This window comes from Gigantopelta aegis, chromosome 6 (genome assembly GCF_016097555.1).
Source record: "Gigantopelta aegis isolate Gae_Host chromosome 6, Gae_host_genome, whole genome shotgun sequence".
Taxonomy (NCBI): domain Eukaryota; kingdom Metazoa; phylum Mollusca; class Gastropoda; order Neomphalida; family Peltospiridae; genus Gigantopelta; species Gigantopelta aegis.
Genome location: NC_054704.1, coordinates 64,107,578 through 64,133,800, shown reverse-complemented (window position 1 = coordinate 64,133,800; position 26,223 = coordinate 64,107,578). Strand labels below are relative to the sequence as shown.

The 26,223-nt window shown below is 39.2% G+C and overlaps 1 protein-coding gene across 2 annotated transcripts; it reads right to left on the bottom strand.

The window, feature by feature from the left end:
- Positions 1-11,371: 11,371 nt before the first annotated feature.
- Positions 11,372-25,981, bottom strand: LOC121375077 (carbohydrate sulfotransferase 11-like). 2 transcript variants are annotated; one of them, XM_041502307.1, is made up of 4 exons: positions 25,839-25,981; positions 17,191-17,353; positions 14,051-14,094; positions 11,372-12,231 (listed from the first exon to the last, which is right to left on the bottom strand). In XM_041502307.1, exons 2-4 carry the CDS (start codon positions 17,309-17,311, stop codon positions 11,389-11,391), a joined length of 1,008 nt encoding a protein of 335 aa, XP_041358241.1. In that variant the 5' UTR covers positions 17,312-17,353; positions 25,839-25,981; the 3' UTR covers positions 11,372-11,388. The 2 variants fall into 2 exon arrangements, with proteins under 2 accessions (XP_041358241.1, XP_041358242.1); XM_041502308.1 differs by lacking the exons at positions 14,051-14,094; positions 25,839-25,981 and having other exon boundaries at positions 17,191-17,327.
- Between the last annotated feature and the right edge of the window lie 242 nt (positions 25,982-26,223).

The following is a 26,223-nucleotide window of genomic DNA, read 5'->3' as shown; positions in this document are numbered from 1 at the left end:
TGTTACCACGTAGAATGTTGTAGATCACTTCAATTAACGCCTTGAACTGTTTGGGTGATGCGTGAATCAAAAGAGCACGTCTCTGTTTAATACATGCATCCTTGAGAAGTGTCAGATAGCTCAAATTGTCGTTAATTAAGTCTGTCATAATTTACAACATAATCGGATCTCCTTACTATAAAATAGTACGGACCACCCCAACAATCTGGAATGTCGACACCACATGCGACAACACGTTTGAGCGAGTCAATAGCTTCAGACTTGCTTTTATACCACTGCGAACCCTCCGATAATACTCTCTCTGGTTTACCACGTGGGTACGCCACAATGATCCAAGAGTACTGTTTGCTCATGTCGTATGCAATCGCACAAATGAGCACTGTCGTACACAACATTGGTTTATATTAGTCGTTAGTAAGATATACAGTACAGAGTTCTCCAGGTAAAATACCCGTACGTAGTCGTCCATATTCGGGATTAATGTATGGTGCCACATCTACTAACAGATATCCATATTTTCGTGATTGCACGGCATCTTGATATGCCTCAGCAAAGTACTTAGACTGACCGGGAAATATCTGTGAAGCAAGAATCTTATATTCATGCGCTGATCTCGCATTAGCCATTAACACGAACAAATGGGTATTTAAACTCATGGTTCGAGAACACGTTCCTTTAGGGTAAAGACTTTGTTGTAAACTAATGCAGGTAATACCCAAATGATGCGACAGAGTAGAATAAAGTTTTAACATGAGTTGACTGTTGCATACTTCCATCATCAGATCGTCCAATACCAACACCATACGTTTCAGAGACTCGTCTGCCCACGTGTTCAGCTCTTCCTGTGTCGGTAGTCCCTCGTAGAACAATATGTTAGGAACAGAGTATTGCATGTCTGTGTATACATCCTGCCATACTACACAACAATAAACAATGAGTTTAGGTGCTATATCAAACACAATGTTCGCATTTTCCAAAACACGTTTTATAAAAAAAACGTTTTCCCGCTACCACTTCCACCTACTGTTGTAATTGTTGTAGGAGTCGTTATCTTTATAAGACATGTTTGTTCAGTCATTGTTTTAGAGTGAACCTATAGCTACGAATCCAATTCAACAAATAAAGTTTTACGTTAGTGATTATTCATTTATTATTAGTACATGCACACATATTAAATTAAATCTATTGTTTGTAAAATTTATATGGAAACAAAATACTAGTTTTCATTTCCTTTTAATTGCCAAATTTAATAAACAGTTTCTAAACCGCTTTTGAATGCACCCTGTCATACCCATTGTCCTCGTTACACGCTTCAACAAAAGTGATCCGGTTTCCTATCTATTTCGTAGCGACTATAATAAACTCAAAAACTCGGTCAAACCTAACAACAGACGCGTGTCACCTATTGTACCTCCGAACAATACTCAGAACTCGGTCAACGTTACAATAGACGCGTGTCACCTACTGTAACACCGAACAATAGGTGCATATCTATTGTAATAATGTCAACAATCAGAGACGTCACCATTATACTAAGAAAGAACAATAGGGGATGTCTCCATTGTACTAAGAGAGAACAATAGGGGACGTCTCCATTGTACTGGAGTGGGGACCCATTGTACCGGAGGTGCATATCCATTGTATTGGAGGCGACTCCATTGTATTCCCATTGTTGTCCCCGCTACGTACAAAATATACTACTTGGGCGCAATACTTGCCTTTCCCCGGGCGCTGGCAACCCACGCTACGACGCGTGTTATTAGTAAGCAGCCATGGGTCCAGACTGAGGACAATTTTATTAATGAACTGATATAAACAATACGACCAACAGCTTGAAATTTGGATAGGTGCAAGATGTAGGAAAATAATATTTTAAATAATAGCTATCGTGAATATAAAATGTCATTATACTAGTTGTCTTCTTTTTCTTTCTTTTTTTTTTTTCTTTTTTTTTTTCAGAGGGGGGGGGTGAAGGAGGATAAATTTATTTATTATTAAATACATTTTCAAAATCAGTTAAATTGATGTCAAAGGGGTGAAGGTAGGCTACACAGCCACAAAATAAACTTTATTTAAACTAGGGGCGGGATTTTGCTCAGTCGGTTGAGTGCTCGCTTGGGGTGCTTGCGTCGCAGGATCGAACCACACCGGTGGATCCATTCAACTGATTGGGATTTTCTCGTTCCAACCAGTGCACCACAACTGGTCAAAGGCCGTTGTATGTGCAATAGTTGATGATTAATTCATCAATGTGCTCTAGAGGTGTTAAACAATGCACTTTCCCACAGACAGGATAGTAAATACCACGGCATTTGACCAGTTCTGAAAATGCTTCTTATTGAAGGGGGGGGGGGGACGGAGCTACGAGATAAAGTGCTCGCCTGAAGCGCGGTCTAGGATCAATCCCCGTCGGTGTTGTGCTATTTTTTGTTCAAGCCAGAGTTCCACCACTGGTGTAACAAATGTTGTGGTGTGTACTGTCCTGTCACTGGAATAGTGCATATAAAGAATCCCTTGATGCTAATCGAAAAGAGTGACGCCATCGAGTATCATCTCTAATTCTCTCTCTCTCTCTCTCTCTCTCTCTCTCTCTCTCTCTCTCTCTCTCTCTCTCTCTCTCTCTCTCTCTCTCTCTCTCTCTCTCTCTCTCTCTCTCTCTCTCTCTCTCTCTCTCTCTCTCTCTCTCTCTCTCTCTCTCTCCGATAAACATATAACTTGAATTAAAATGTGTTGAGTTCGTTTGTCATGTTTGTCATGCATAAAAAAATATTAAATTAATTGTGTCCCCATGGGCGGGACGTAGCCCAGTGGTAAAGCACTTGCTTGATGTTATTTAAAATATGCACTTAGCCAATCTTTAAGTACTGATCCTTTCATAGACTCTTTGGTAAAGTCGTTACCTTTGATTTTCAGACAACCCTTTACAGGACGTTGGATTGTTGTGTTTATTCCTCCACATTCTTCAAGTTGTGACGTCACACCTTTTAGTCGACTTCATGGATGGAACATAGTGGTAGTAGGAGGAAATAAGCACCCTTCTGGTTGCAGGTAGTTATGTTTTACAGTGTCATAATTGTTTGCATGCAGTCGAAATAAAGACTGTAGAGGGGAATGAATGAATGTTTAACAAAATTCTAACACAAAAAAACCAGATCGTGTATTGGGAGTTAAAAGTGCGTATATGAAAAAAAATAAAAAAACCAGAACGAATTATATCAATATAAAACTTCAAAAGTTAATTAATTTAAAACAGTGTAAATAGCTGTACTAAAATATAATCGAGGTAAGTCGATTTGTTTGGCATAAAATACCGCATCTCTTGACAATTTCAACAAAAGTTCAGGTTGAAATCGAAGAGATTTCAAGAACTACTAAATATATATGAGAAGGAAAGAAATTGTCGTGTAACCATACTCCAAGGCATAGTTTTATCAACAGAGCTTTATTAGTAGTGGTCATTTACAGAAAGATAGAAACGCATATACGACGGCCTTTAATATACCAGTTGTGGAGCACTGCTCGAAATGAAAAACTCCGATTATAGTCGGCATTTCCGTTTTATAATGTTTCTCATCTCATACATCCAGAGATTATCTGAAGAAGTTCACGATTTTATGTTATATATATGTTATACACACACACACACACACACACACACACATACACAGACACACACACACACGTGTACACACACACGTACACACACATGTACACACATGTATACATGTACACACGTATATACACACATGTATACATACACACACGTATACACACACACATACACACACACAGTGTATACACACAGATGTACACACACACATGTACACACCCACATACACACACACAAGTATACACACACATACACACTCACATGTACACACACACACACACACACACACACACACACACACACACACACGTATACGTAAGTGTAAGTCGTATATACATTTTATTATGGAAAAGGGGAATGTACTTTTAATAAATAATAATAAAAAGGGTTTTAAATGACTGTTATTACAAGTGTTACCAATGTCTCCTTAAAATTAATTCTGACAGATTAAAGACTGAAACATACCAGTCAGTGTAGGATCGTACAATAGAACAGATATAACATAACTATGTAATAGATTATTTTATTATTGGTGTGATTTTTAATATTTTATACATGACTGGCTTCTTTATTCAGATCGAAAGACTGTACATTTCTCACCTATGAAAAACAGCATGAGTTAGGATTTTCGGTGACGAGTGCAATCCCGCGAAATTCTGAGAGCAGGAAGATGATTGGCTATCTCTACGCCATTTCAAACAGAGCGGGATTCATATTTGAAACGGACTGTGATATAATTCCCAAATTCAACAAAATAGATTTTATTTTCTCCGCACACACCGCAGGACTAGTCTTTACTGGCAGTCGTGTGTTCAACCCATATCGTCATTTTGGCTATCCGATGTTATTTCCGCGTGGATATCCCCCCAATATGGTGAACAGCAGGACTCATAACAAGTATTATATTGCGGAGATGTCGCCACCTCTCATTCAGCAGGCACAGGTCAACTTTGTTCTCCGGAAATACGACTTGACGTCACTGCATCTGTCGGGTTCACAGAACGTTTCTTTTGATAGGTCCTCTCCTCCTGTATTTCTGTCAGGTGACACATTTGCTCCAATCAACGCTCTCAATACTTTGTTTTCGTACAAGGCTCTCTGGCTCCTTGCTCTTCCGACCAATTGTAAATACGCGAACTGTGATACAGTGCGAGGTTACTGGGCCCAGCGACTGGTTCAGGAAGTAGGTGGCACCACCGGTTTCCTGTCGTCCACGGTATATTCTTTACGAGAGCAGACTGTCAGTAAAGGGTTCGTCGTCAAACGAGGTTCTTCCAGCGCGTTAACAGAACAGCTTGTTGAGTTAATACGTCAGTGGACCTGCTTGTTAGAAGTCCCTGTATTCCAGTGTGCGCGGATGCTGTATAACAGATTGTTCGGAAAACAGTACGTGAGTGCAAATGATGTGAAGCTTTTCGATCTGTGGATTGCAGATTTGAAGAGTCTAGGATACACTGAGCCAGATCACAAACGTCGTCCTTCAGTTGATGCTAGCTCGTACTGGAACCGCCCGTCATTTACTCGTCACCTAAATCTTTGATTTCCAGTGTTCACCTTGGTAAGAGAGACAAAACAGACGCTGTGACATCGTATCTTATTGAACCGATGGGAAAACTGTGTCCAGGATAACACATTAGTGTAAAGCAATGGTTATCTCCGCCCATCCAGGACATAATGTTATTAGTGATTTTCAATTACGATTTTCTCTTTCAGAATATTCCTTATATTGAGTTTACACACAGGAGATATTTTCGACATATTCTGTATTGTGGACCTAAAATAGCCTCTTTTGAAGAGATTGTGAAGAAATTTAAAGTCGAACATTTTATATTCGTGGAAGGGTTGGACGCCGACCAGTGGTTCTATCTGTACACTTGCATGACGCACGCAGCCACCATGAGTATCAACGTGAAAGGTTATCTACACGTTGGAGATGACATTCTGCTCAATTCGTGGAACATACTTGACTTACCACGCGACCACGTATGGATGCAGCACCCGTTCACCAAGATGGACCGTCAGCAGGCAAAACACAAATGGTGGTATTACTGGAATAAACCTCAAGGTCGCACTGCGGTCAATCGCGCCCTGGATGAAATTCAACACATCGCCAAAACAAACCCTGATGACGAAATCGCTAAGAAATTTATTGCAATGTATGACGTTAATGTCGGACTGCAGAATGTTATCCATCGATCAGTCGATATATTTTACCTCCCAAGTCGGTTTGGTAAAGATTTCGTGTATCTGGCTAAAATATTCCAGAAACACGATGTCCTGTTGACCTTGGCCGTCACTTGCATACACGCGGGATTGGAACGGCTTGATCACGTGATCAACCTACTCGGGAAGAGCTTGTGGAAGGACAAACGGGAGTCGGTGTGGACACATTTCAACACATCCCATCATTACCTGCACCCGTTCAAGGCCGGCAAAGATCTGGAGGAAGAACCTGGACAACGTTTCTCTTGTGATCAGTATCTGAAAACATCACACCAGAGGTTAACCGCGCATCGAACCAAAATCCATGTTAAACATTAAATTTTACGTTAAAAATTATGTTTTTAAAGGGACATACTCTAGTTTTTAAACACTAATGCATATTTGCGACTATTAGAGCCGTTTTTGATTATTGAAATCACACTTTACTTAGAGTTTATTGTTTAGATTATCCATTCCCGTGCATTTGAAGTGTTTTTGGTCATCCTGGTGTTTTTAATATCAAGCTGTATCCTAACCGGCCGCGAGCGACGCGATCGATGCGAGCGATTATTTTAGAAATCATTGATTTCCACTGCCGCATCCTAACTGCACGCGCGCGACGTGACATATTTATATGTCGCGTCGCACGCGTGCGGTTAGGATGCAGCAATTGAAATCAATGATTTTTTAAATAATCGCTCGCGGCCGGTTAGGATACAGCTTTATGCAGTCGAGTTTTAGTCTATTGTTAGAGAGTATTTCACCATTTCAAAGTCACAGACTCGGGTTTCACTCAATTGTAACTTCATCCAAATGTGTTAAGGTTTGTAGATTAACTTAACTTGGTGTGCATTTTCATGGGCTGAAACTACGGTTATTAACATATTGTGTGTGTTCATATTTTTAAAAACAAAAACGATTATTAACATATTGTGTTTTGATAATATTTCTATGGACATTTAATAAGATGTTGTTTCCTTTTGTTTGTTAGATTTCTGATTGCATTATAGATTTCAATGTTGTAAGAATGAAATGACGTAAACGTTGCAGTAGGGTAAACCACTATTTTTTTAAGGTTTTTTTTTAGAGAGAAAACGTTTTCAGTCATTTCAGTCTTTGTTTTTATTATATACACATTCCAAATATGAAAACCTTATTTTGTACTTTACACATGTATTCTTCAAATAAAGACTTGTTTTGTTTTTTCAAAGTCGTTGCGTTGAGATCTATCTCATTATCTTTGTGTTCTGGGACTTTTGATGACGTTTACTTGAATACCTGTGGGCGGAACCGTCAATGGTCGACAGCGAATCCTTGACCCTAGTCGGGTATAAGTCTTATTTGCAGATTAAATTGCAAAACCAAGTCCAGTTATTAAAATTGGTAGAGTATATGGGTCCAAACATATTTCTTTTCGCAAATGTGACACTGATTCATGTTGTTGACTGTTGAAGTGTTCGACGTGAACTGGCGGTGTTGAAACTGCCATGCCCCCTTTTATAGTCTTCTCAGAAATGTTTGTGCCGTTTTCTACTCATGCCAGTCTGCTCTTGTCGTTTCTGTTCCACGTCAATTTGTTCTCGTTTCCGTTTCTGCTCGGCTTTGGCTTGCTCTACCACCTGTTGTGTTGGGGAGACCATGACGATTTTGGGTGCTGGGGGCTTGTTCTGTTCCTCTTTTTCTTTTTTCCACGTGGGATCGTAGAGTTCTAGACATCGATCCACACTGTACATGATCTGACTTTTCCCAACACGTTGAATTTCGAAGTGAGGTTGAAGTTTGCCTTCTGCTTGCAATTTGTAGAAACGGGTCCACTTGTCTACGTCGGGAACATACAATTTGTACTGGTCTGACATGTTGCTCCTCTAAAGGTTCTACCTCAAATGACGAGTTTTCCTAAACTATTTTTTACTTATATACCTTATGACGCATAAAGATATGGTACAAGAATGTTTGAATGTGTGTGATACGTATGACCAGTGCCCCCTCCTCCCAAGCACAAATCTCATTGTGCAAGCTCCCCCCCAAAAACATCGTTACCAAAATATTACCCTTTACCAGTGTCACTATCATAGGGACATGTTCAGAGACACACTCATGGATGCAGGACATAAATAAGATAGCAAAACCTGTTATTCACGGTTTTATTCACAACATACAAGATGAAAATATAGCACACAAGTGTCTGAAACATTTAATGTCTGAACATGTTGTTCACATAGGGACATCTCGGAGAGTCTGTAATGTTCCATCACCGGATCGTCCGTCTTTTTCCATCGGTAGACGCGAAGTCCGCAACAGTAACAGGTGATGGCATCGTGGTCTCCCGTGTAATAAAAACCCGCCTTGGCAAGTTCTTTTGGTTTTTGACGTAATTGTATGGGCCACCGAGCATACGTCAGCATCCGGGCATAGAAAAGTCTCATTTCGGGACGATGACAGAACAAGTAACATCTTGAATAGCAGTCATCCTCATAGTCAGGATCTGTTTCGCGACCAGCATCCGTCTGATCTGTGGGTTCATCCATCAATTCGTCATCTTCAATTCTATCCCTAATTTTGCGTGTAGCATCTGTTTGATCCACATAATGAGTACTCTTCTTCTCATCTTGTTTGGTAGTCACTCTTTTACATTTGATTGTATGTCTTTCTGAACATTTGCAGACCAAGACGTCGTCATCATCGTTACTGCTGCTGCTACTAACACTGCTCGAATATCCCAATGCCATTTTCTTCGTTCCAGATAGAGTGCAACAAGACACAAAAATTTTAGAATCATAAAACACGTATGCTCCCTAGGACAGTCGTAAAACAAATGACGTTTATGCTACAATCCCACTTTCTATAGCCAAAATATGTTTGTTACCACTGATGGCACTCGTTCGGGTTGCAGAAGTTACACTGTAGGAATCCCATCTGATTTTGATGGTCGTCTTGCATGGCGCAGGGCACGATCGAGTTAAGCTCTGGTACAAAGTCACACATGACTGCGAAACAGTCTTTGAGTTTTTCCCATTGGTCCAGATGAAGAAACATTCCTTTCTTCGATGGCTTGATCGCGTCAACGCACCACCACCACTGTCGAATGTCTACACCGACAATGTTGCTGTCCACGCTCACGTACACCTTGGACCCAATATGACGAAACAACTTCTCCTCTTTCCTTTCCTTTAAGACTGCAATGGTATCGTCTATCTGGCTCTTACTCGTACACAGTTCGACCCAGTGTTTAAGGGTTAGTGCAATACCTCGCTTCGTGGGTAAAGTGGCATTTTCGTCGTCAAATTTCCTGATGTGAATGGCAATGTCCCGTTTCCACAGTTTGGCCACAACGTATACGTTACTTCCAAGTTCTATCTTGCCTTTCGTATCGGTATTGCTTCCACTTGTCGAACAGGCCATGTCAAATGAATTCAGTTCTCGTTCGTAGAAAGTGAATGAAGTTACTAACGAAATACCCTGTGTTTTATACTCTCGAGTCTGGTCTAAGTAGGTCAGTTACGTCACGAGAAAGTAGGTCAGTTACGTCACGAGAAAGTAGGTCACGAGAAAGTAGGTCAGTAGGTCATGCTATTACTCATACCAAGGCCAAGGTCACGAGAAAGTAGGTCAGTAGGTCATGACTCCATACAGACCCCTATACTACTACCGTTAACCTGACTCGGTGCAGCGACGACACGACATTCTGGTAGAATCGTTTTGGCTTCAAACAATAAATATAAAGGAAGGAAATGTTTTATTTAACGACGCGTTCAACACGTTTTATTTTACGGTTATATGGCGTCAGGCATATGGTTAAGGACCACACAGATATTGAGAGAGGAAACCCGCTGTCGCCCCTTCATGGGCTACTCTTTTCGATTAGCAGCAACGGATATTTTATATGCACAATCCAACAGACAGGATAGTACATACCACGGCCTTTGTTAAACCAATTGTGGAGCACTTGATGGAACGAGAAATGGCCCAATAGGGCCACCGACGGGGATCGATCCTAAACCGACCGCGCTTCAAGCAAGTGCTTTACCTCTGGGCTACGTCCTGCTACTTTGCCTCCAAGAGATGCAGCCAAGAAAACAAAAAACAGCCGATCACCGACGGGGATTGATCCCAAACCGACAGCGCATCAAGCGAGCGCTTTACCATTGGGCTATGTGTGGTATGAGTAGCTTATCGAAACTAAAACGTGTTCAGTCATCAAGAAGCTGATGTAAACATTGTAAGTTATCTTCTGCATGTCATTATGAATGAAAACGCGAAACACATCCGGTTTGTGCTGATGACAACGACATGTTTTCCTTGCTGCTGTATTTCACTTGGAAATGGTCATTTTCAAATGATATTGTTGTCGATATTAGTGCTTCTGCCAAAATACTAGGTGACAAGTGCAAAGATCTGCTTGCGGTTCATGCACTCACAGGTTGCAATTCAACAAGCCACCCCTTTGGAAACAGAAAAATATCTGCTATAAAGATTATGCTGTATAGCATGATCTAAATTTAGAATGCATTTGGAATGCCTAGGCAGTCAACGAGTAAGTCATCAATACTGGCAGACATTTGCTAAGTGTCTTATATGGATCTACAAAGGGTGACGTTACTCTTAATGACCTTTGACACCAAAATTAATATTTATAAAAAAAAATTGGATAGCCCAAAGATTAAAGTATTTCCACCAACTAATCCAGTTGAAGCACAATATATCCTACGTGCTTATTACCAGTGTTGTTTGTGGAAGTATGCTAAGGAGAAAGGTCCACCTGACCTTGATATAACAGACTATGGATGGCGAATCATTATCAGTAACGGAATCAATGGAACATCTCAAAGTTGTTGCATGTGTATGTTCTTCTGACAAGACCTGTTCTCAAAATGCATGCAGCTGTAAAACAAATGGTGTCTTTTGTACATCATACTGTATTACCTGAACTCTATTTCGGGGGGGGGGGGGGGGGGGGGGGGGGGTACCGCCTAGAAGTATTTATCTGTGCCTACGGGGTTTAAACTAGAATATTCAAAAAAAAAAAAATTATCTGTCTACAAGGTATTTATCGAGATGACATGAATAAATACCTTTGAGAAGCACAACAACTCCATGTTTAATTATCATACATTTTACATGCATATTTACCGTATTTGTATTTAAAAAGAGAGAGACAGGGACAGGGACGGGGAAGAGGAGATTATTGATCAATTTACCAAAGATATTAAACACCTTGTAGCAGGTGAATTGTCAAAATACAACTGTCTAATCTACTGAGTATTCCTTAGCTTTAATTCGCGGGGCGGGACATATCGCTCGCTTGATGCACGGTCGGTCTGGGGGCGCACTGGATTATTTCTCGTCCCAATCAGTGCATCACAACTGACACACCAAAGGTCGTGGTATGTGCTATCCTGTCTATGGGATGGTGCATATAGAAGATCCCTTGCTACTAATGGAAAAATGTAGCGGGTTTGCTCTCTGAGACTATATGTCAAAATTACCAAATGTTTGACATTCAATAGCCGATGATTAATAAATCAATGTGCTTTAGTGGTGTCGTTAAACAAAACAAACTTTTTTTCATTTTAATTTTATTTATTTAACATATTCTGCAAAATGGGTGGAATCGTCAAGTTAAACATCAAGTAGTCTAGATTATATATAGGTACCAGTTTAACGAGGTGCGACAGTGGTATTTTGTTGTAGTACTCTTTCAGCTTCGACGTAGTGTTGGCGTACTTGTAATTGTAATCTCTTTCAGGATACTGTACTAAATGAGAAAGCCCAAGATGGTCCAGAACTTTCTTGGCATCCGCGCCCGAGTTGTTCAAGTGGCCGACGAAGTCGTACTTGATCTCACACGGCGATGACAGGATGGAAATCAGCTGCCAGTGTATGTCGTACGAATAGACCGAACTGTCCACGACGTAGGCAACGAACTCTGAAAACCTCACACCCAAACCAGACGCCACTGCCGCCTCGGTTGGTTCGCTTCTGTATGCTCTTATTATACGTGTGCCAACCTTCCTCCAAGCAAAACGATTCTTGCCGCAGAACTTGTTCTGGTACGTAGACAGCAGTCTCTCTAACGGATCTCTCACGAAGATGAACTTGTAATAGTGTTTGAGTCTGTAGGATATCTCCTCCTGTGGAAGACTCGCCAGATAAGGCAAGCTTCCGAGGTACTTGGCGTAGACGCTTTTTATGCTCAAAGACAAAGGGTCTGACGTGTTCACCTTGTCCGACAGCACCAGCATAATGCGTCTCCAGTTGGATGAACCAACCTTGGGCAAGAGACAGAAGATGAACTTGTATTTATCGTTATACACCAGATTATTATACTTCTTAATATTTTTGAGGGTATTTGTAGCACATGGAGACTGACAATATTCTCTTGAGGTCTGGTAAAGCTTGGATTTGATTTCTGTATCACACTGAAAAGGAATTAAAGAAATTATGCTAATTCACATAATTTGTATCTTGTTTGGTTTGAAAAAAAGAAGCTAAACAAAATCATTGAATTTGTCTTTACTCTGGCGATATAATGTTTGTTGTATTGTTTGAACACTGTTGTTATTGCAGTCGTCATATGAAAAAGACGATATCCCATATTGCTTTTAAAAATAATAATTTAAATTGTTTAAATCACACACACACACACACACACACACACACACACACACACACACACACACGACCTTTCCGAGTTCGACACAACGAGATTCTACTGTGTGAGAGTGTGTATATACGCGCTAAAGTGGGAAAATCAACACACTATTGTCACAGATGTTGAATACAGAACCATCATGCACTCTAGAAAATCGCCCCTGTTTGACCATAGTTGCAAACCATGTCTGAAGAGAGACTCTCCAAACGCATTTGATGTAACCATGGGCGGATATGACGGCGCCGAGATATGTGAGCTTGTTGGGCTCCTTATCTTGCAAACTATACGGAATGAGTCAAACATCAGCAACCTGGGGCTATACAGGGATGATGGACTAGCAGTATTGAACAGACATTCGGGGTGCAAATTGGAGTGAATTAGAAAAGGCCTCGTAAAGATTTTCCAAGGACTCGGCCTCAAAATAACAGTGAAGACCAATTTGAAAACCACCAACTACCTGGATACAACATTGAACCTGAACAACGGTACATACAAACCCTACAGAAAACCGAACGACCAAACGATGTACATCGACAGGAACTCCAATCATCCACCTGCAATCACAAAGCAAATCCCACGAACTGTCAGCAAGAGAATCTCTCTCCTCTCATCAACCGAAGACATTTTTGCCAAAGCCGCCCCCGCTTACAACAAAGCATTAGAAGCAAGCAACTATACAGAGAAGAGAGTATTCCATCAATCAGACATAAAAACAGGAGCAAGCACCAAAAGGAAAAATAGATCTAGGAACACAACATGGTTCAACCCGCCATACAGTAGGAACGTAAGGTCAAAAGTGGGGAAAACATTCCTACAGCTAATAAAGAAGCACTTCCCGACCGGCAGCAAGTACCACAAACTCTTCAACAAGAACAACGTCAAAGTAAGCTACAGTTGTATGAAGAACATGAAAACGATCATACAACACCACAACGCAAAAATCATCGCCGAAGACAGCAACAAGCAAACAGAGAACAAATGCAACTGCAGAAATAAGGACGATTGCCCACTTGAGGGAAACTGCCTCACTAAATCAGTTATATATGAAGCTGCAGTACATACCACTAACACACCAAGCAAGACATACATATGCCTCACAGGGGGATCCTTCAAAGAAAGGTATGCCAACCACAAGACGTCCTTCATGCACAGCAAGTACGAAAAGGAAACAGAGCTGTCGAAATACATTTGGGAACTAAAAAGAAAAAACGCTGAGTACACAATAACATGGCGCGTAATAAGGAAAGTGAACACTTTCAAGAGAAGCACGGGGCAGTGCAATTTATGCATTGAGGAAAAACTGGAAGTACTGAAAGCTATAGGGACCAACTCGCTGAACAAGAGAAATGATCTTATATCCAAATGGTGACACCCACCCACATGGATTAACACAGCCACCTAAGCTAAGCCGAAAAAGAATAGTTCGCACCTGTTGTGACGTCACTGCTTCATGACGTAACGACAGGGCAGTTACAGTTACCTGATGATCGCTCATAGCGTGAAACTTTAAGATGTAACAAAAGGTGTAACGGTATATATATATATATATATATATATATATATATATATATATATATTACGGTTACCTGTGTTTTGTCAAAGGCCCGTTGTATTTTCTCGGTGTGGTGATCTATAAATAATCAAAATTAAAGAGAAATAAAGATACAGAAAATAAACTCATGGAAAATAATTTCATTTACGTTAACTTCACATTCTTTCAACATTTCATTGATAGTGTGAGACTTTCCAGACGCGCTGTACACATTATAACCGTGAAGTTTGAGTAATTATTTAGCGTTTAAAACCGAGTGGTGTAACCGTTTTGTTTTCGGGTTACTATTTTAGTTTTGGAGCTAATTCTGGGGGATACAGCCAGGGAACAGCATAATTAGCATCTTTATCACGTTGAAGATGCTGTAGCTGTTGCAGAATCCATCTCTAATGTCTAAAATTGCAACAACAAAAATTAGGCATGCCCTTTCGTAGTTGTTTTGTTTTGGGTTTTTTATTTGGGTTTTTTAAAACACGTTTTATGGTATGTTAAAACAAGTTTTAGCATTAAAACGCTTTTATAAATATGATTGTACAAATACGTTTTAGTATCAGCGTTTTAAAGTTAAAACAGGTTTATATATAAAAAAAACATCTTAGAACATAGTATTATTCTTTTGAAACACCTTTTACTGTTAAAACGCTTTTATAAATATGGGTCATGGGAATGATGGTGAGTCAGAGTGATAGGTCGCTTTAACTAGTGAATCGTATTCATATATTTACCTTTATTTCACACCCAGTCTATCTCATGGTCCATTCCGTGACGTGGTGAGGTAGCCTGAATGCCTCAATGACTCGGAGAGCTATGCCACCTGGAGCATCAGCTCCTGGTAGGGTAACCCAAGCTGGACTGGTCAATGGGTAGAGACCTAGACTAATATGGACTGGACAGACAGAGGACGTGAGTCAAGAAAGACAACTGTCTAGGAGAAGCAAACTCCAAAATTAAAACTGGGCTGGAGAGGCTCAGAATCCTAATGGGGAAACTCTCCTAGGAGAAGGAAAACTCTAAACTCAAACCAAGTCCACTGAAGTCAGAGTACAGAAGCTATGCATCAGCATTAGCGTGGAAACCGAAAGGAAATATCTGAACATGCACCAAGCTCTATGGTCATGACACCCAACAACCGATGTGTGTTTTTGTGCTGGGATGTCCTTAAACAATAATGCATTCCTTAAATGGTCGGTTATTAGCTGGTAGTGCATAAGTGTATGAAACCGACTTCGGTGGTGTTGTGGTTAAGCTATCGGACATAAGGTTGGTAGATAAGGGTATTGACTCCCATCCAGAGTTTTAACGACTCAATGGGTACATGAAAGACCACTACACCCTCTTCTCTCTCACTAACCACTAACCCACTGTCCTGGACAGACAACCCATATAGCTGGGGTGTGTGCTCAGGACAGCGTGCTTGAATCTTAATTGGATATAAGCACGAAAATAGTTCAAATGAATGATTGCGTGTATCAAAATGTCGAATTAATCACATCACAAAGAAACAAGTTAAGCACCCCATGTATTTTTCACATTGACTTGTCTTACGAGGTTTGGGGTTAAAAGCCTGATAACATAACCTCGGAAAAACAATTGTGTTTTACAGTAAGAAAACATAAGTGTATCAGTTTTTGAAATTTTAATCATGATTCTGAGAAGAATTCCAATATGCTGTATTTGAGCTAAAAACTGAGGCACAATAAGTATGGAGGTGCAGAGTCAGAATCACAAGTCAACATCATGATTGATGATGGAAAATGTCATTTGAAGTTCACAGATGACATTCATGACACAAATCATCAATAGCGGATAAATCCGCCACGTGCCCGGATGACAGCTTCCACCTTTCGACTCATCCCTCTAGTAAGTCGTCTGATCTGCTACATAGGAAACTGCTGCCACTCTCCATGAAGAGCTGCCTCTAATTGTGCCAGTACAGAGTCTGTACAGGTGGGGTCAGTGCCTGTACTCGACGCCCCTAGATATCCCAAACATGCTCTAGCGGGTTTAGGTCAGGACTTATGGCTGGCCAGGGCAGGGTCGTCACAGCTTCAGTTTGGAGTAAAGCTGTTACTGCTCGGGAACGATGTGGCTTAGCATTGGCATGGATGGTTGTCAAAATGCGGCACAACAACTGGTTGCAGGACGTTACGAATGTACCGATCACCATTGAGGTTGCCTTGGATGGTGACAAGATCCAGCTTACAATCATGTGACACGCATCCCCAAACCGTTACTGAACCTCCACCATACGGGGTCGTAGGTCGTATGTTCCTGGGTGTGTAGGCAGAATTTTTATGTCTCCAAACTCTCAATCGGCCATCTGTGACATGGAGCAGAAACCGGCTTTCATCGGACCAATGGACTCTTCGCCAGCACCTCAGATTCCAAACTCTCTGGGCCAAACACCACGCTAACCGGCGTCTCTCATGATGATCAGCAAGAAAGGGACGCTTGATGACCCTAGTGGCCTTCAGTCCCGCAAATTTCAGACAATTCCTCACTTTTTCTGGCTGACATCCGTCTTTTGGGTAACCATTGGTTCTTAAAAACAGGAGACGTAGCAAAGGGTTGACAACGTACGAGCCGAAGTAGGGCTGTGACGTCATGCGCGGTCTCACTGATCGTGGGAGATCCTTTACAGCATTGGTATGCCCATGTTTTCGTATCAGTCTGCTGATTACGGTGTAATGATACCCCAGTTGACGTCCTATACTTTCGAAGGTTATGCCGGTCGCATGCATACCAATAATACGCCATCTTTGGGCCTCTGATAACCGTCGACGTGCCATATTCAACGATTAAACTTCAACAATGCAAGACAGTGATGTTAAATGTCAACAATTGCAGTGTATTGATACTGCATTTTGAGCAAAGCATGGGCGGCATGATGCACGTGCACGTCGTTCTGTTGTGGGACATCACTGTTGTCATTGTACTCTCCTATTATTTCGATGTAACACCATTCTTGACATATTCGTCAGGTAATTTGCAGTTTTTACGAATGGGGCTATTTCAGTACTAATTATATCTAGGGGTGCTTAACTCTTTTCTTTGTGTATAGTACGTGTATATGGAATCTAAAACACATTAATGCGAACGATTATGTATACACATACAAATCACGGATAAAGGTAATATGGTCTTTATAAGGTAATATGGGGTGGGGGTTTTTACCATTTGTGAAAAGATCCGTTTTTGGTGTTACAATGTTTACGTCCATCCAGTTGTAGTGGGCTGTGAATGTAAACAACGCCACTGCTGTAAACAGCAACACTAGAACAGATATCTTGTTCATCGCTGAACACGAGTACGTATTGTCGCTTCCAGGTGATAAGAACTGAAAAATAATCACAGCTGATCATTAACAATGGGATCTTTTTAGACATGTCTAGAACAGCAAAACAATACACATGCATGTTACTTAGGCCGATGTTATACTTTCCTACAGACAATAAGATACACACGCTTTCTAGTATACACTTTCCCCCAGACAGAATACGATGTACATGGGGTTTTAATGTACACTTTCCCACACAGGATAAGCACACGCGTTTTAATGTATACTTTCCCACCAACAGGATACGATATACACGTTTTTTTAAATATAACTTCCCACAGACAGGATACGATATAAATGGTTTTTTAATACTTTCCCACACAGGATAAGCACACGCATTTTAATCTACACTTTCCCCACATACAGGATACGATAACATGTACATGCTTTTTAAAATATAACTTCCCACAGACAAGATACGATATACACACTTTTTAATATATACATTTTAGACACGTCGAAAACAGCAAAATAATACATACATGTTACTTAGGTCGATATCACACTTTCTCACAAATAGAATATGATACACACGTTTTTTAACAAACTTTTAAAACAGACACGATACGATATATACGTTTTTTAATATACATTTCTCCACAGACTGGATAGGATATACACTCTTTTTAATATACATTGTCCCAATACGATCTACTGTACACACTTTTTAATATGCATTTTCACAAAGAAAGGATTCGATATACATGCAGAGCCGGTTTAAGGATCCGCGGGGCCTGCAGCACACATAACAGTGGGGTCGCCTTCTCAGGATATTTTGCAACCCCTTCGGGAGAGGGAAACAATTATCTAGGCAAAATAAATGTACACATCAGCGCGAGGCCCACTGAAGAGCGGGACCTGTATCACGTGCTAACATGTGCTGCTAGGATAAACCGGTTCTGTATACATGTATTTTAATATACACTATTTCTCGTTCCAGCCAGTGCACCATGCCTGGTATATCAAAGGCCGTGGTATGTACTACCCTGTCTGTGGGATGGTGCATATAAAAGATCCCTTGCTGCCAATCGAAAAGAGTAGCCCATGAAGTGGCGACAGCGGGTTTCCTCCCTCAATATATGTGTGGTCCATAACCACATGTCTGACGCTATATAACCGTAAATAAAATTTGCTGAGTGCGTCGTTAAATAAAACATTTCCTTCCATTAATTAAGCATTGCTTAGAACGGAAGAAAACAATAGGTCCATTGACTAGTGGAGGCCCTCTGCCCAGTACATTCGTTCTGGTGGTGGTGGTGGGAGGAGAGGGTGGGGCAGCCTTGTGGTTTGGGCTGGAATTCAGGTTGGTCGTAGGAACTGATCTTGTCATCGTCAGAAGGGATGTCATGACTGGTTTGAGATACAGGGATGAAATCATTACACCTGTAGGTGTTCCTCTTTCCCAGCAGCAAGGAGCAGATTTCGTTCGAGCCAGAGATCCACCACTGGTGTAATAAATGCTGAGCTGCGTACTGTCCTGTCAGTGGAATAGTGGACATAAAGAATCCCTTGATGCTAATCTCTCTCTCTCTCTCTCTCTCTCTCTCTCTCTCTCTCTCTCTCTCTCTCTCTCTCTCTCTCTCTCTCTCTCTCGGATAACCATATAACCTTAATTAAAATGTGTTGAGTTCGTCGTTAAATAAAACATTTCTTTCTTTTTTAACGCAGTCCTACACATTGTTTGTAATGCATAAAAAAATAGATCATTCAATTGTGTCCCCATGGGCGGGACGTAGCCCAGTGTTAAAGCGCTTGTTTGATGCGCGGTCGGTCTACGATCGATCCCCGTCGGTGGCCCATTGGGTTATTTCTCGCTCCAGCCAGTGCACCACGACTGGTATATCAAAGGCCGTGGTATGTGTTATCCTGTCTGTGGGATGATGCATATGAAAGATCCCTTGTTGCTAATCGAAAAGAATCAGCGGGTAGCTAGTTTTCTCTCTCTAAGACTATACGTCAAAATTACCAAATGTTTAACATCTAATAGTCGATGATTAATAAATGAATGTGCTCTAGTGGTGTCGTTAAACAAAACAAACTTCAACAAACAAACTTTTAGAGTTTTAAAAACAGATTTATAAACGGTGTGCAAGTGGACACCGATGACCAATAATATTAACTAAAGTGTTTACAGATGACGCAAAGTTGACAAATGTCATTTCGACATGTTTCAATTTCACTGCCACAAATGTAATCATTGACAAATGTCACAAAAGTTTCAACTTAAGACCATCTCTTTACAAACACATTTAATCGACAGTTTCATAGCACTGGCGTAGGAAGCGGGAAGGGCAGGGGGGGGGGCATGTGCCCCCTACACACACACTTTTAAGATATTTTGCTTTATATATGCTTTATAATAGTGTAAAAGTGTGTAAATATAAAAGTGTGCCGCCCCCCCCCCCCACTCACACACACACACACACACTTTTTGGCACCTTCCTACGCCACTGCATAGACAAAAATCGTTTTCTAGAAACAGGTGCCAAACCTGCGTCTATATTACGAGTATATTACATAGCTAAGTGAAACAGGAAGATTATCTTTAGGTGAAACGTCTAATAGTTTCAACCAGTAAAAATGGACACTAAGTTCAGTTAAACTGCAAACATGTAACACATTTGGATAAAGTTACAACAGAGTAAAACAAGACTTAGAGTCTATGACGTTCAAACTCGGAAATATCCTTAAAAATAGACTAAAACTCGACTCCATAACCGTTACTTCTCAGACGCACGTGCATTTTAAAAAACATGAAAAATGCATTTTGTTATACTAAAAACCAGAAACATTTCTTTTGTACGGAAATGATTCATCTAAAAAATAAAATCTAAGTAGTGTTTGATTTCAGTTATATCATAAACGGCTCTAATAGTGAAAAATATGCCTGAGTGTTTTATTAGGATCTGTCTGTCGTAGAATGAATTCCAATTTATTCTAAAATACGTGATTTAAAATCACCGACACTAACTCCCGAGGTACCTACCTTCTCTATTTGGCATACAATACATTTAACCTATTGTAAACACCAGGACCAGGATTGTTCACAAAATTATTCACAAAATAGTGTACATGCTGATGCTGATATTACCTATAGCTACCATAATAGTCATGCAACTATGATTGCAGATAGTAATACTACTTTTGGTTGTCAAAATAGAGAGACAGATACCATTCCACATAATGATTTAATTTTTAATAGTTCTGCTACTGACCTATTTGTAAATAATTTACCAAATGTTGTACATACTGATGCTTACTTCCCTAGTTATTCACAAAATAGAGTACATGTTGATACTCCTTACAACCATATAGGTAAAGATAGTTCACAAAATGAGTTAATAGACATTAATGCCTACTCCAACTTACACCATTCTGAACAGACTGTGATTTCTGACCTCCATGTTAACAATCTAATTAGCATTTCAACTGTGAGTAACTCACAAAATCTTGTAAATACAGCTACTCACCAGAATCTTGGTTATGCAGAGCAAACTATCATATCTAACCAATCTAGTAGTATCACTTACCAAAATAATTTACCTTTCATTGTAAAGCAACCCCATACTAATAGTAATACTCACTGCAGAAATTTACTTCACACAGAAAATCAGCTCCAAGATAGTATTCAGAACAAGAAGACAGAACATTCTGTTGAAAATACACAAGTTACTGATGGGACAGAATACCCTGATATTAACACTGATTGTGTCAAGTTAAAAATTCTAAGTTTGAATGTCTGTGGGTTAAAAAGTAAACTAATTATACCTGACTTCTTATCCTTTATTTCAAAATATGACATTTTATGTTTCACTGAAAGTAAAACTGATGACTCTGACAGTATGCTAAAACTTATTCCAGGATACACAACTTATTTCAATAATAGAAAAGGTATAAGGTCATCCGGCGGCATTGTTATTGGTGTAAAAAATGAATTATCTAATATTGTCAAAGTCACCGAACAAATATCCTCTCAATATATATCTTGGTTTAGTATCACAGACATCCAAACTCAGAAAGGTGATGGTAATTGCTTAACAGTAGGTGTTGTATATATCCCACCTACTGGATCACCATATTTCAAAGAAGACACTTTTGACATTATAGAAAATGAAATCTCTCAAAATGTAGAATCAGGAAAACCTTTGCTGTTATTGGGTGATTTCAATGCCAGAACCAAATGTTATCCTGATTATATTACTCTTGATGATGATATCTTTATTGATAATATTGATATGGAAAATTTCCTAAATGATATATCAAAGCTGGATAATATCGATATTCCTAGAGATAGGGCAAGCCAGGACAAGGGAAGGGTTAATGGACATGGGGCAAAACTTGTACAGCTGTGTAAAGTACATAATATATATATTCTAAACGGTAGATGTGGAAATGATAAAAACATAGGGAAAGTAACCAGCAAAGACTCAAGCCTGATCGATTACGCAATCGGTACCTACCATGTTTTTGAAAATGTAACTGATTTCGATATCTGTGATTTTGACCCACTTTTCTCAGATATTCATTGTGCGTTAGCACTTACATATAAATGCAATACTTACACAAACACGCATGTTGATATTAGGAAGAATATAAGTGATGAAGTCGCGCCCAGTAACATTCGTAAGTGGATCCCAAGTAAACGAGAGGAATATATCAATAATATCGATAATAACTTAGTTCAAACAATCCTCTTAGTACTGGACGATGAATCTGTTGATATACAAGCACGTGTTAACCAAGCAGCCGACACGCTGAAAAATCTATTTTTAGACTCGGCAGTCTCAACATTTGGTCAGGTGCGTGCTCGCGCTAACAACCGTGATAAAAAGTCCACTGCTAATAAGCGACCCTGGTTTTGGGGTAAGATGTCAATATTTGCGAAGGCAGTATCATGAATCAAAAACATTATACTCAAAACACAAAACAATAGAAAATAAAAAAGAGGTTAATTAATGCCAGTAAGTCCTATAAGAAATGTATTTCTAACGCATACTCACAACACAGATTTAAAACTGAAAGGAAAATGAGAACATTACGACTAGACGATTCCAAGGGATTCTATAAATTATTGAAGGGACCACGCAAATCGGATATAAACGTTCCCCCAGTAAATGAATTCTTCAATTTCTTCAGTAATTTAAACAAGGGCGAACCGAATGAGGATAATACACCCGAATTTAATATGGACGAAGCACTAAATGAAGTAAACAATGACAGTATTATTAATGGACAATTCAGCGAAGATGAAATTTTAAAAGGCATAAAACAACTTAAAAATGATAAAGCTGCTGGTATTGACAAAGTCGTTAACGAGTACATTAAATCAACCGCAACAATTCTCTTGCCAGTTTTACGTTAAACTTTTTAACATACTCATCGAGCACGGTGTTTTGCCGGAGGAATGGCTCAATGGTATCATCATACCAATTTTTAAAAATAAAGGAAACCGCCTATCGCCTGAAAACTACTGACCGATCACATTGCTTTGCTGTTGTTCTAAGTTATTTACATCTATACTCAATAACCGTTTAAATATATTTATTGAAGAAAATAATATCATGAGTGAAGTCCAGGCTGCTTTTCGTAAAGGCTACTCCACAACAGACCACATATTCACCTTACATAATTTGATAGATATCTTGAAAAAAAGAAAAAAAAGAAGTTGTACTGCGCGTTTGTTGATTTTCAGAAAGCTTTCGACATGGTTTCACGAACTAATCTATGGCAAAAGTTATTATATAATAATATAAACGGCAAATTCTTTAGAATCATACACCAGATGTACCAAGGCCTTAAATCACTTATATATGTAAACAACCAACACTCCGGGCTATTTCCATGCAACAACGGTATCCGGCAAGGCGAAAATTTATCACCTGTTTTATTTTCTTTATATTTAAATGATTTAGAAGACTACTTATTCAATCATGGATGTGAAGGGCTTTCCCCTATCCCAGATAATCCCGACAACCCAACTGACGTTGGTCTTCAACTTATCTGTCTGCTATATGCTGATGATACAGCCCTCTTAGCAACAACTGCATCTGACCTACAGCATACGTTAAACACCTTTTATGAATATTGCAAGACATGGAAACTTAAAATTAATATCACTAAAACGAAGGTAATTATTTTTAAACGGTACAGCTAAAGACTACAGACATATTTTCAAGATAGGAAACACTGCTTTAGAAAACATTAAAGAGTATAAATATCTAGGAATTACATTTACTAATAAAAATAACTTCCGAATTACAAAGATGAGACTTAAACAACAAGCTACCAAAGCAATGTATTTTGTACTTGCAAAAGCCAAAGAACATTTTCTGTCAGTCGACTGTAAACTTAAAATGTTCGACTCGATGATCCTTCCAGTTTTACTACATGGGTGCGAAATTTGGGGACATGAGAAAACTGATATCTTAAACGCTGTCCAAATACATTTTTTCAGACATATTTTACCAGTAAAAAAATCGACACCACTATTTATGTTATATGGAGAGCTGGGGAGAATGCCTGTCGAGCTAACTATATACAGACGAATGGTCTGTTATTGGGCACGAATTGTATCGGGGAAACAATCTAAACTATCTTTCTTATTATATAGAGCAATGTTATTAGACCATCTTAGCAATAATACCAATTATAACTGGATCACTACAGTACAAAATATCCTGAATAATTTAGGAATGAGCGATGTCTGGCTTTCCCAATCTTTTGTATCAGTTAAGGTCCTCTCTCAACAAATAAAAAATAGACAATATGACCAATATTTACAAACATGGAGTAACGAAATAGAACTCTCATCGAAAGGCACTACATACAGATATTACAAAGAACACCTCAGTCTAGAAAAATATTTTACTATTATCCCTGAAAAGATGTGGACAACTATTTTGAAATTCAGATTATCTAATCACTATTTGCCTATTGAAACTGGACGCTGGAATAACATACCTAAGAAAGACAGGCTATGTAACCTATGTGATGAAATAGACATTGGTGACGAATACCATTATATTTTCGTCTGTAAATATTTTCATGATTCCAGGGTCCAGTTTCTACATCCATATTATTATACGCGACCAAATACTTTCAAATTCAAACAACTCATGAACAGTAAACGAATCAGTGTATTAAAGAATTTATCAAAATTAATAAATGTTATTACTAATATCTTTAAACGCTCAAAATGCACCCAAACTAACAGTATTTAAGGATTGTACTGTTTATACTGGAAAATAACTTATTTACTGCATATATTGTCAACCACCATCTTGTCATGTGTATATTGTGAAGAGAATGTGTGTACATATATACATTTATATTGTAAATCCCAAATTCTTCATGTATATATATATATATATATATATATATATATATATATATATATATATATATATATATATGTTCCTTTATATTATGTAGCCCTCCTATGCCGTTGCTGAACGGCCAGAGTGTAAATAAATTCTGTTCTGTTCTGTTCTGTTCTGTTAAGTAAGACATTGTAATTAAGGTATGTTAACGGTAAACACAAAGCTGAAAATAGCTGAACATATTTTACGCTGTTTGCTAACTCGGGTCAGTGGTTTTAAGAACAGAACACAATAATATTGTATCATATTACTGAAGTAAATATCAGATGAGTTTTGTAGATGCATATAATGCCAAAGTAGTAGTAGTAGTAGTAGTAGTAGTAGTAGTAGTAGTAATAGTAATTTTTTAAAATAAAAAAAATTAAAATTAAAATAAGAACACATCCACCACAACAAAACAATTATGTAGCTGGTAGATATGTTACAGTTGTAGAATTTAAACAAAAAGTAATTTGTAACGCTATATTTTTACCATGACTACTGAATTCAGTTTCTTTTGTGCATTTAGGTTAATTATATTTATAATGATGATCCGTTAACTTCAGTCAATAAGAACGGAATCTACTTTTGCACGTGGATTGAAAGAAAGAAAGAAATGTTTATTTAACGACGCACTCAACACATTTTATTTACGGTTATATGGCGTCAGACATATGGTTAAAGACCACACAGATTTTGAGAGGAAACCCGCTGTCGCCACTACATGGGCTACTCTTCAGATTAGCAGCAAAGGATCTTTTATTTGCGTTTCCCACAGGCAGAATAGCACAAACCATGGCCTTTGTTGAACCAGTTATGGATCACTGGTCGGTGCAAGTGGTTTACACCTACCCATTGAGCCTTGCGGAGCACTCACTCAGGGTTTGGAGTCGGTATCTGGATTAAAAATCCCATGCCTAGACTGGGATCCGAACCCAGTACCTACCAGCCTGTAGACCGATGGCCTGCCACGACGCCACCGAGGCCGGTCACGTGGATTGATGCTAAACTTACGAATCTTTACAGGTAATATTATAGTTATGATTTTTTTAAACAAATTCTATATTAAACATTTTAACAATGTCTTTTGAAAATGCTAAGATAGGAATAGAAATGTGCATCCTCACCTTGTTCAAGAAGATATTGCATTTACGCAAATACCTGCATGGTCAATAACAGACATCCTTTGCAATAAAAAAATTTTTAAAAGCTCATTTCGTGTTGCAAACAAGTTATTTGAGAGCACTTGTAGTTGTGATGACGAATTACTGATTGCGGTATATCGGCGTCAAAGTAGTTATTAGCAGTGGTGTATTGTGGGCGGGGCCAATCGAGGCGCACTGGTTAGTGGGCGCAATACTTGCCTTGCCCCAGGCGCTGGCAACCCACGCTACGACACGTGTTATTAGAAAGCAGCGAAGGGTCCAGACTGAGGACAGTTTTATTAATTAACTGATATTAAACACTTTTTTTGGGGAGTGGGGAGAGGTGGATAAATTTCTTATTATTAAA

What these genes read in the sequence shown, in the direction of transcription:
- LOC121375077 (XM_041502307.1), bottom strand. Translation starts at nt 17,311, where the DNA reads ATGAACAAGATATCTGTTCTAGTGTTGCTGTTTACAGCAGTGGCGTTG. An exon ending in AACGGATCTTTTCACAAATG is followed by an intron (nt 14,095 to 17,190) that starts GTAAAAACCCCC and finishes GATTATTTATAG; the next exon opens with ATCACCACACCGAGAAAATA. An exon ending in GGGCCTTTGACAAAACACAG is followed by an intron (nt 12,232 to 14,050) that starts GTAACCGTAATA and finishes ATTCCTTTTCAG; the next exon opens with TGTGATACAGAAATCAAATC.